Here is an 11,632-nt window from a genome sequence, read left to right on the forward strand (position 1 = left end):
CAACGAGACTATTCATTTCTAGTCCATCTGATATCTTTCTGGGTCTCTGATTTTCAGTAAACCTGCCCTGGACCTTTTTAAAGACAAGGTCCCAGTTTAATATCTCCTTTCTGTGAAAATCACACTAAAAGACAAGGTGAATGTTTTCTGCAATCCCAAAGCATTTCCCACAATATTCCTCAGATGTCTTCAAGTTCACCCTGGTTATCCTACCTGAGGTGCCCCTTCGAATCCTTGCCATCCCACATTAGTTACATCAGAACACAGAATTTCAGTAGGCTCAGAGATTCAGACTTGCTAAGAGGAAGGAACATCAGCCTTGGTCTTACCTTTCCTGCCAGGAACTATCCAGTGGTCCAAGATGGCTTGGTTTCTTCTGACTTTTCTGTCCTCTTTGACGCCTCTTGGTGATCACATGAGTGAAGGTTCTCTTACGTGCTGACCCCAATAAAAGCTGTGACCAATCTGGAGGTTTTCTGGGACACCAGTAGAGCAGTCCTGATTTGGAGAAGAAACCCACCCCGGAAAGGAAGCATCTAGGTTTGTGCATTGGGACTCTTCTCTCAATACCTGCCAACAATAGAAACATTGAGATTCACTTGCATGAATAGTGAACAAACAGAAGCTGGGAAGTGAAGGCACAATTTCCAAACCCCTTCATTCATTTACAAATCCTTACAGAAGCTCGGCACCAGCACAGAGTCAACACTTGGTAAAAGCAGGTCTACTGAGCAGAGCTGAACTACTGATGGCTAGGCACTGACTTAAGCTCCCAAAATAATAAGATGAGGAAAATATAGTCTTTGTCCTCTGTGAACTCTTCGGATACACTTCTATGGCTAGTTCCTCTCCATATTCTACACTCCTACCCAACAACCAACAATCCTATATAATAAAAGGGTAATATACAAATTGTCCCCTTGACCGGGAGTTCGACCAGAGTTCGAGCAGGGGGCAGAGCCAGCCCGCCAACCTCCTGCAGCCCCTCCCCCTGGCATCCACCCCCAGATCGCCTCCCTACCCGATCAGGGGAAGGGTCAGCTGGCTAATGTCCCGCGTCCCGCCCCCCCACCGCCAGCCAGCCCAATTGGCCCCCACAAATGCACGAATTCATGCATGGGGCCTTTAGTTAACTAATATTTACAAAGTATTTATTACATGCAAGGCAGTGTGCCACACTAAATACTGAAGGGGTTATAAAGGTTACAATCTAATTGAGGAGATCCAGTACGAACCCAGGAAAAGATAATAATTAACATCATATTCTTGGTTCCTGATAAATGCTAAGTAAAGGCTTCCCAGAAGCAGATAGGCCTTGCACCAGGTCTTAAGAGACAGCAGGAAGGTGAAGCAAGTACATGAGGATAGTGGCTTAACTGATCTGGCTAAAATTGTAGTTCATTTTAGGACACAAGACTAAAAAGTTACATCAAAGTGAGACTTCACCTCTGGAAGAACTTTAATGATTGAATAAAATACAGACTTTATTATGAAAAAAATAGTGATTTGAGGGAGCCTTTGTGTAAAGAAATAAAGATAAAATAGGGATGTTAATAAAAAGCAAATTCATGTTTGAAGCATGTGTTTGAAATGGTAGGGTAACGACCAAATGGAAATGTCTAACAAGTAGAGAAGCAGTACTACATGTCAGGAGAGAAGTCAGGGCTAGAGATTTGGTCAAGTGTCTATAAAGAGTACAAGCTGCAACATTTTTTTAAAAAAGAGCTTTTAACTCTAGCTGATGTTGCTCAGTGGACAGAGCATCGGCCTGTGGACTGTAGGGTCCTGGTTTGGATTCAAGGGCATGTGCCTCTGTTGCAGGCTCCTCCCAGCCTGGGCCCTGGTCAAGGTGCGTGTAGGAGGCAACCAATCAATGTGTTTTTCTCCCATCGATATTTCTCTCTGTCTTTCCCTCTCCCTGCCATTCCCTCTAAAAATCAATGGAAAAATACCCTTGAGTGAGGATTAAAAAAATAATCCTATATAATAAAAGGTTAATATGCAAATTGTCCCCTCAGGAGTTCAACCAACCAAGAGTTCGACCACTCTCTATGATGTGTGCTGACCACCAGGGAGTGGCACAGAACAAAGGAAGGCCCCGGTCAGCCCTGATTGCCAACCAGGCCTAGGGACCCTACCCGTGCATGAATTTCATGCACCAAGCCTCTAGTAAAAAGTGAGAAAGAGCTTTCAAGCCCAGCCAGTATGGATCAGTGGTTGAGCATCGACCCATAAACCAGGAGGTCACCTTTTGATTTGCAGTCAGGGCACACGCCCAGGTAGTGGGCTCGATCCCTACTAGGGGACATGCAGGAGGCAGCAATCAATAATTCTTATTGATGTTTCTATCCCTCTCTTCCTCTCCCTTCCTCTCTGAAATCAACAAAAACTTTTTTAGCCGAAACCGGTTTGGCTCAGTGGATGGAGCATCGGCCTGCAGACTGAAGGGTCCCAGGTTCGATTCTGGTCAAGGGCATGTGCCTGGGTTGCGGGCACATCCCCAGTGGGAGATGTGCAGGAGGCGGCTGATCGATGCCTTTTTGCCCTTGCTTTCTACCTCGGACTTCATCCCAATGTAAATCATACCTTAATTCATAATGCTATCTATTTAAAAGTCCAATATATGTAATAGATTTATTAACTAAAAGTCTTCCATGGCTCCCTCTATTATGTGAAATTTGTATATCATGATCATTAGGTAATTTAGAGGATGCTGACATGGGTGCCGTAATATGTCACCCATACACCATTTTGTATGTTTACAAAGTACTAAAAAACTAATTGTCACCCTAGCTGGTTTGACTCAGTGGCTAGAGCATCGGCCTGCAGACTGAAGTGTCCCAGGTTCGATTCCGATCAAGGGCACATACCTCAGTTGCAGGCTTGATCCCTGGCCCTGGTTGGGATGGTTGCGGGAGGCAACCAATTGATGTGTCTCTCTCACATTGATGTTTCCCCTGTATGTCTCTCTCCCTCTCTTCCACTCTCTCTAAAATTCAATGGAAAAATATCCTCAGGTAAGGATTTATAATAACAACAAAAGTAATTGTCATAATATGAAAGCATTTGGGGGTAATTTCTAACAGAATAAATTTAGGTTGGCCCAGGGTTCAGGTGCTATTGATAGCATACTCCACCTAACTCCCAGGAAGAGGGAAGTCCTTAAGAATATGGACTTTGGCCCAGCTGTATTGCTCAGTGGTTGGACATCAACCTATGAACTAGCAGATCACATGCTAGGTTGTGGCTCGATCCCCAGTAAAGGACTTGGGGAAGGCAGCTGCCAGGCAGCAAAGAGAAAAGACCCAAATCAACAAAATCAGAAATGATAGAGATGAAATAACAACAGATCCCACAGAAATACAAATGATTGTTAATAAATACTATGGACAACTCTACTCCAACAAACAAGACAACCTGGAGGAAATGGACATATTCCTAGAAAAATACAACATTCCAAAACTTGATCAGGAAGAATCTAAAAATCTCAATAGGCCAAAAACTATGGAAGAAATTGAAGCAGTCATCAAAAAGCTTCCAGCAAACAAAAGCCCAGGACCAGACGGCTTCACAGGGGAGTTTTTACCAAACATTCAAGGAAGAACTAAAACCTATCCTCCTCAGACTACTACAAAAAATCCAAGAGAAAGGAACACTTCCAAGCTCATTCTATGAAGCCAGCATCACCCTAATACCAAAACCAGGTAAAGACAACACAATGAAAGAGAATTACAGGCCAATATCCCTCATGAACATAGATGCCAAAATCCTCAACACAATCTTAGCAAATCGGATCCAGCAGTACATCAGAAAGATCATACACCACGACCAAGTAGGATTTATCCCAGGGATGCAAGGATGGTACAATATCCGCAAATCAATAAACATGATACATCACATAAACAAATTGAAAGAAAAAAACCACATAGTCATATCAATTAATGCAGAAAAAGCGTTTGACAAAATTCAACACCCATTTTTGATAAAAACTCTCAGCAAGGTGGGAATTGAAGGATCATACCTCAACATAATAAAAGCCATATATGACAAACCCACAGCCAACATCATACTCAATGGACAAAAACTAACACCATTTCCCCTAAGAACAGGAACAAGACAGGGATGCCCACTCTCACCACTCCTGTTCGACATAGTACTGGAAGTATTAGCCATTGCAATTAGACAAGAAGAAGAAATAAAAGGCATCCAAATTGGAAAAGAGGAAGTAAAACTGTCCTTATTTGCAGATGACATGATATTATACTTAAAAAACCCTAAAGACTCCATCAATAAACTATTAGACTTAATAAAAGAATTCGGCAATGTAGCAGGATACAAAATTAACGCCAAGAAATCTATGGCATTTCTATACACCAATAGTGAATGTGCAGAAAGAGAGACTAAAAAAGCAATCCCATTTACCATCGCACCAAAAATATTAAGCTACCTAGGAATAAACTTAACTAAAGAGGTAAAAGACCTCTTCTCAGAAAACTACAGGACGTTGAAAAAAGAGATAGAGGAAGATATAAAGAGATGGAAGAACATACCATGTTCTTGGATTGGTAGAATCAACATCATTAAAATGTCCATACTGCCCAAAGCAATCTATAAATTCAACGCACTTCCCATTAAAATACCAATGGCATATTTCACAGACCTAGAACGTACTCTCCAAAAATTCATCTGGAATAAAAAACGACCCCGAATAGCCGCAGCAATCCTGAGAAAGAACAAAGTAGGTGGGATCTCAATACCAGATATCAAGCTGTATTACAAAGCCACTGTTCTCAAAACTGCCTGGTACTGGCACAAGAACAGACATATAGATCAATGGAATAGAATAGAGAGCCCAGAAATCAGCCCCAACCAATACGCTCAATTAATATTTGACAAAGGAGGCAAGAGCATACAATGGAGTCAAGATAGTCTCTTCCATAAATGGTGTTGAGAAAATTGGACAGATACATGCAAGAAAATGAAACTAGACCACCAACTTACACCATACACAAAAATAAACTCAAAATGGGTAAAGCACTTAAATATACGACGGGAAACCATACAAATACTAGAAGAATCCAAAGGCAAAAAAATCTCAGACATATGCCGAAGCAATTTCTTCACCGATACAGCTCCTAGGGCATTGGAAACTAAAGAGAAAATAAACAAATGGGACTACATGAAAATAAAAAGCTTCTGCACAGCCAAAGAAACCATCAACAAAACAACAAGAAAACCCACTGCATGGGAGAACATATTTGCCAATGTCATATCTGATAAGGGCCTAATCTCCAAAATTCATAGGGAACTCATACAACTTAACAAAAGAAAGATAAACAATCCAATCAAAAAATGGCCAAAGGACATAAATAGACACCTTTCAAAAGAGGACATTCAGAAAGCCAAGAGACATATGAAAACATGCTCAAAGTCACTAATCATCCGAGAGATGCAAATCAAAACAACAATGAGGTACCATCTCACACCTGTCAGACTGGCTACCATCAACAAATCAACAAACAACAAGTGCTGGAGAGGATGTGGAGAAAAAGGAACACTTGTGCACTGCTGGTGGGAATGCAGACTGGTGCAGCCACTATGGAAGACAGTATGGAGTTTCCTCAAAAAACTACAAATGGAACTCCCATTTAACCCTGTGATCCCACTTCTAGGAATATATCCCAGGAAACCAGAAACACCAATCAGAAAGGATATATGCACCCCTATGTCCATAGCAGCACAATTCACCATAGCTAAGATCTGGAAACAGCCTAAGTGCCCTTCTGTAGATGAATGGATTAGAAAACTATGGTACATCTACACGATGGAATACTATGCTGCTGTAAAGAAGAAGGAACTCTTACCATTTGTAGCAGCATGGATGGAAATGGAGAGCATTATGCTAAGTGAAATAAGCCAGTCAATGAAGGAAAAATACCACATGATCTCACTCATTTCTGGATAATAAAGACCATTATAAACTTATGAACAAAAATAGATACAGAGGCAGAGCTGCCTCGTACAGACTGTCAAACTATAGCAGGAAGGCCGGGGAGGGTGGGAGGGCAGGAGCGGGGTGGGTAAGAGATCAACCGAAGGACTTGTATGCATGCATATAAGCATAACCAATGGACATAAGACACTGGGGGGTAGGGGAGGCCAGGGGATTGTCAAGGGTGGGGGGAAAAAAAAGGAGACATATGTAATACTTTTTGTAATACTTTAAGCAATAAAAAAATAAAATAAAATAAAATAAAATAAAATAAAATAAAAGATATTGAAAACCTATTTGAAGAAATAATGACAGAAAACTTCCCCTACCTGGTGAAAGAAATAGACTTACAAGTCCAGGACGTGCAGAGAACCCCAAACAAAAGGAATCCAAAGAGGACCACACCAAGACACATCATAATTAAAATGCCAAGAGCAAAAGACAAAGAGAGAATCTTAAAAGCAGCAAGAGAAAGACAGTCAGTTACCTACAAGGGAATACCCATACTACTGTCAGCTGATTTCTCAACAGAAACCATGCAGGCCAGAAGGGAGTGGCAAGAAATATTCAAAGTGATGAATAGCAAGAACCTACAACCAAGATTACTTTATCCAGCAAAGCTATCATTCAGAATTGAAGGTCAGATAAAGAGCTTCACAGATAAGAAAAAGCTAAAGGAGTCAATGAAGGAAAAATATCACATGATCTCACTCATTCATGGATAATAGAGACCATTAGAAACTTTTGAACAATAATAGATACAGAGGCAGAGCTGCCTCAAACAGACTGTCAAACTGCAGCGGGAAGGCCGGGGAGGGTTGGGGGGCAGGAGGGGGGTGGGTAAGAGATCAACCAAAGGACTTGTATGTATGCATCTAAGCATAACCAATGGACATAAGACACTGGGGGATAGGGGAGGCTAGGGGACTGTCAAGGGTGGGGGGGAAAAAAGGACACATATGTAATACCCTTTGTAATACTTAAGCAATAAAAAAATGAATTAATAAAACTTACTGTACTTTCAAAAATTACACTAATTTGGAGAAATAAGTATGAAACCTATTTGTCTGAGCAAGGTTAATCTTTATATGCTGTAACATCAGAATCTTTTGAATTCAAAAGAATCTGCAGAATGCAGCCAACGTCGAGTGGTTTCTTACTCATGATTTAGTGCCTTGGCTGAATAAAAATATTCAGTGATTACTCAATAGGTGCCAAAGCTCAGGACTTTAGAGAGAGATGAGGCTCCATTTTTGCCAAAACACAATTTGATCTCAACTACTGTTATAAGTAAGAGAAGTTCTATTATTATGATTGTGAAATTGCTAGTTGTTTTTTTTAAAATAAAAAAAAAGAAAAAGAAAAAGCTAAAGGAGTTCATCACCACCAAACCAGTATTATTTGAAATGCTGAAAGTTATTCTTTAAGAGGAAGAAGAAGAAAAAGGTAAAGATACAAATTATGAACAAATATACATCTATCAACAAGTGAATCTAAAAATCAACTGAATAAATAACCTGATGAACAGAATAAACTGGTGAATATAATAGAATCAGGGGCATAGAAATGGACTGACTATTCTCGGGGGGGAATGGGGTGTGGGGGGTGCAGGAAGAGACTGGACAAAAATCGTACACCTATGGATGAGGACAGTGCGGGGGGGGGGGAGGGGAGGATAAGGGCAGAGGGTGGGGAGGGAACTGTGTGGAGGGGAGCTATGGGGGGCAAAAGAGGAACAACTGTAATAATCTGAACAATAAAGATTTAATTAAAAAAAAAAACATGGACTTTGGCCCTGGCCATTGTTTCTAAGTGGGTAGAGCATTGGCCTGCACACTGAAGGGTGGTGGGTTCCATTCCAGGTCAAGGGCAGGTACCTGGGTTGTAGGTTCCATCCCCTGTCCCTGTTGGGGTGCTTGCAGGAGGCAAGCAAGCAATGTGTCTGTCACATTGAATCACATCCATCTCTCTCTCTCTCTCTCCCTCTCTCTCCCTCCCTCCCTCCCACTTTCTCTAAAAGGTGAGAATTAACAACAACTACAAAAAGAAGAACATGGACTTTGCCTAGCTGGCGTAGCTCAGTGGTTGAACACAGACCTATCAACCTGAAGGTCAGGAAACATTTTTTGGAGTGTGTGGGTCCTCTCACTGGTAACTGCCACCATGAGACTGTGGTCAGGACACATGCCTGGGCTGCAGGCCCTACTCCCAGCAGGGTGCGTGCAGGAGGCAGCCAATCAATGATTCTCATCATTGATGTTTCTGTCTCTCTCTCCCTTCCTCTCTGAAATCAATAAAAATTTTTTAAAGACACGGACTTTGAAGCCATATTCTATTCCCAGCTCTGCTTCTCACTAGCTCTGTGACTTTGTGCAAGTTACTTAAGCACTATGAATCTGTGTCACCATCTATAAATATAGAACTGATAACACCTACCTTTCAGGGTTGTGGTGTGAATTAAACAAATATATATATATATATATATTACTCAGGACTGCTTAACACAGAAAGTGTTCAACATGTGTCACTGCCCTTCCTTACACTCTGATTTGAAGCATGTCACCTGACTTCCTTGTGTCTCAATGTGTCCAACCTGCAAAACTGGAGAGATGAAATAATCTATGCTGATGGTGTGAGGATAAGTACAATTATATGGGAAACTTAAAAACAACACACGAAAAACCTTTCCTAACCTTCTGGAGCATGGTGAGCTTAAGGCCTGCCCTGGACCACCCACTAATACTATCAAAAGTGTGTGAACTGTAATAGACATTTTCCCAGGGTGAGACAAATGTACTTAATTTAAAAAAAAAAAAAAAAAAAAGCAAAAGCCATTGAGAGGAAATGAGTGAAAAGGCAGGAGCCAATAAAGAATGGTTGGGGGGAAGGCAAGAGAAGGCCCAGACCATAGGGGGAGGGAGTGGTGCTGGTCCAGGAAAGTGGCCCTGTCCCTCTAGCTGGCAGGGAAGAATGAAGAAAGCTCCAGGCCCATTTTGGGGTTGGCAAAGGAGGGACAGGGGAGCTGAGGAATTTGGAGACAGCTACATTTACACTTTTAAACTTCTTCTGTGAATGGGAGGGTCCTCTCACTGGTAACTGCCACCATGAGACTGTGCTCTACTTGCCCTGTACCCCAGCAGAAGGCCCCTTGTCAATCTAGGTTTCTCCCTTCACATTATCAGGTATTGTCTAAAATAGAATCCTACTATTTTAGAGTATCAACCAGCCATCTCTCCCAGTAAAGAGCCTTTCATCATAGTTAGCAAATTCTGTAGTGAGATAGATTTTTCAAGGCAGCAGAGTAACACTAGTCAAAAAGTGAGTTGTGTTTTCTTTTTTTTCCTGTCAGAGGGGGCATTTGTTCACAGAAAAGACTTGTTATAGTTTTTCCTGTTTTAAATAAATACTTGGATTATTTTTTAAGTGTGTGACAACTGCTTTATTTCTGCCTCAGGAATTGATCTGAAAGGGACCCAGGGTCCAGAGCTGGTAGATACGAAGGTAGGCTAATTCTCTAGGGCTGGAATGACTAACCTACCTGAAATGCTCCAAGTTCAAATCAGAGACTACGTGGTTGGTAGATTTGAACTGAGCCAAGGATCTCCTTGAGGCAAAACGTTCACCCACAGGCAAAGTCCTGCTTACACTCTCTGTCCACCCTTCCTTCAGTTGGTCTGGCTCCAGGCATGGTTCCTGGCTAAATTAGACGGATGGGTTTATTGCTTGATCTTGACTGCAACCCATGAGCAGTTAGGTCCTTCCTTTCCCCACCAGCCCCTCTCACCAGCCCCTCCAGCCCCCCTTTCCTTTGAGAAAGTTCTGCCCTCCACATCTGTTGAAAGGGTTCACTAGGAAAGACTGCCACTGTACTTGGCCGGGCTGCAGGGCGTGGGGAGGTCTGGAAGGACAGGGTGGAGGGTTTGGGGGGACGTCAGAGCACGAAGGGACTCAGGCTAGACGCGACCTTGAGCAGGCCGCGTTGAGGCCGGTCAGTCCCCGTCCTCAGCCCCGCCTGCCTCCTCAATTCCCCGGCCCCAGGTCAATTTGGCGCAGTCAGCAGTTTTCAGTGCAGTAAGAATTAAATCGGATTTTCTGGGCTCTCCACTTATCCCCCTTACCTTCTAACCAATAAATCCTCTTAAAGACCTGAGGTGCCAAACAAAAAAACCTGCCAGTGGCCTGGATCGCTGCCGCTGGGAAGAGCCACTTCCTGGTGCGCCCGGCGCCAGAACTCCAGACGCAGGCGCAGCTGTGGGGCGGACGCGGCGGGACGCAGAGCTCCTCCCAGGCGGCGCAGAGGCGGCGGCCGCCCTTGCTCTGCAGGGGGCGCTTCACTGGAGACCTTCAAAACACAACTCGCCCCTTTCCCCGGCGCCGTCCCTCCCAAGCACTCCTCCCCCCTCTTCCCGGGACCCAGCCCACCACCTGCTCCTCGCACTGTCCCATGGATGAATCTGGATTGGATAAGCCTCGAAAATCACAAAGAAATTCGCACTGCAGTGTTAATAGTGTTGACCTTCCTTGGGTGCTTATGGCTTAACTCTTTCAACTGAAAGAAAAGATTTCTAATGGTAGAATTGCAGGTACCAGATCTAAAATGGGTCGAAAGACTAGGAGATGAAGAGGGTTTTCTCAAATCGCAGCCTTATTATAAAAGGCAGCCCAACCCTGGTCGGGTCACTCAGTTGATTAGAGCGTGGTCCGGATATGCCAGGTTGCAGGTTTGATCCCTGGTTAATAATTCATAAATAAATGGAATTTTGAAAATCTCTCTCTCTCTCTCTCTCTCTCTCTCTCTCTCTCTCGATAATTTTTTTTAAAAAAAAAAACAGCCCTATTTTGGGCCATAGACTTTTCCAGGCATTCCTTCTCCCTCTATTCTATAATGCATCCTAAAAGTATTATGTTATGACAAGATAACTATGGTTTCTTAAGTGGATCCCAGGCAAGGCTACTAAATACTAAAACCGCAGGGAAATAATATTTTTCTTCAACTGCAGAACTCAGAAGGAGGCCAGAGACAACTAGTTCATTTACCAGCTCCTAGACTACATTCAACGAGTCTTCTAATTTTTTGAGGAGTCAGGAGCCCAGCCAAATGAGTAAGGGAGAGAACATTGAAAGATGCACACATGTATGTGCTGTAAAAAATGTTGCTTTAGTGGAATAAATTCACAGCAAGTGAACCTATGTTTAATTACACTTAATTTTTATGCCCAATACTGATTGGGCTTTAAATGGAAAGCACTTGATAGTCAACATTTCATTTATTTATTTATTCAGAGCATAATGTACCTCTTATGTGCTAGGCAATGCACTAGCCCTAGTGAGTACAGCAATAAAGACATGTGCCCAGAAGGAGCTCAATAAATATCTGATTAATTGAACTGAATCCCACCTTGTCTACTGAAAGGGAAAGGGCTTATCTTCACTCACCCCTCCTCCCCACTTGTTCTGGGCATCCAAGCAAACTTATTTAAAGCAGGTCTGTCATTGGGGAAGGTAGGCCCTGAGGGGTAAAGAGAGAACAGATATTAAGGAAGCTATAATGTAATCATTTAGCCATTAATCCTTTCATATCCATTTAATCTGATAAAGCAGGGTGTGTTTTTTTTATAAAAGAGAAACCATTACCTTTGT

General features: G+C 42.6%; 1 protein-coding gene across 3 annotated transcripts in view; it reads right to left on the reverse strand.

Annotated features, from left to right (window-relative positions):
* Positions 1-10,221, reverse strand: part of TRMT2B (tRNA methyltransferase 2 homolog B) — a gene marked incomplete at its 3' end in the record, with an annotated part of 140,493 nt that extends 130,272 nt beyond the window's left edge. The window contains exons 1-2 of one of the 3 annotated variants that reach the window (XM_081080893.1): positions 10,111-10,221; positions 330-570 (exon numbers count right to left, since the gene is read on the reverse strand). In XM_081080893.1, the coding sequence (XP_080937019.1) occupies positions 330-550 (221 nt within the window). In that variant the 5' untranslated portion in view covers positions 551-570; positions 10,111-10,221. Of the gene's footprint in view, positions 1-329; positions 571-10,110 lie in introns of those variants that run through there. The other 2 variants (XR_013995443.1, XM_081080892.1) reach the window with 2 other exon arrangements.
* Between the last annotated feature and the right edge of the window lie 1,411 nt (positions 10,222-11,632).

Source organism: Myotis nattereri, assembly GCF_964212035.1.
Source record: "Myotis nattereri genome assembly, chromosome: X".
In the NCBI taxonomy this organism is placed as follows: domain Eukaryota; kingdom Metazoa; phylum Chordata; class Mammalia; order Chiroptera; family Vespertilionidae; genus Myotis; species Myotis nattereri.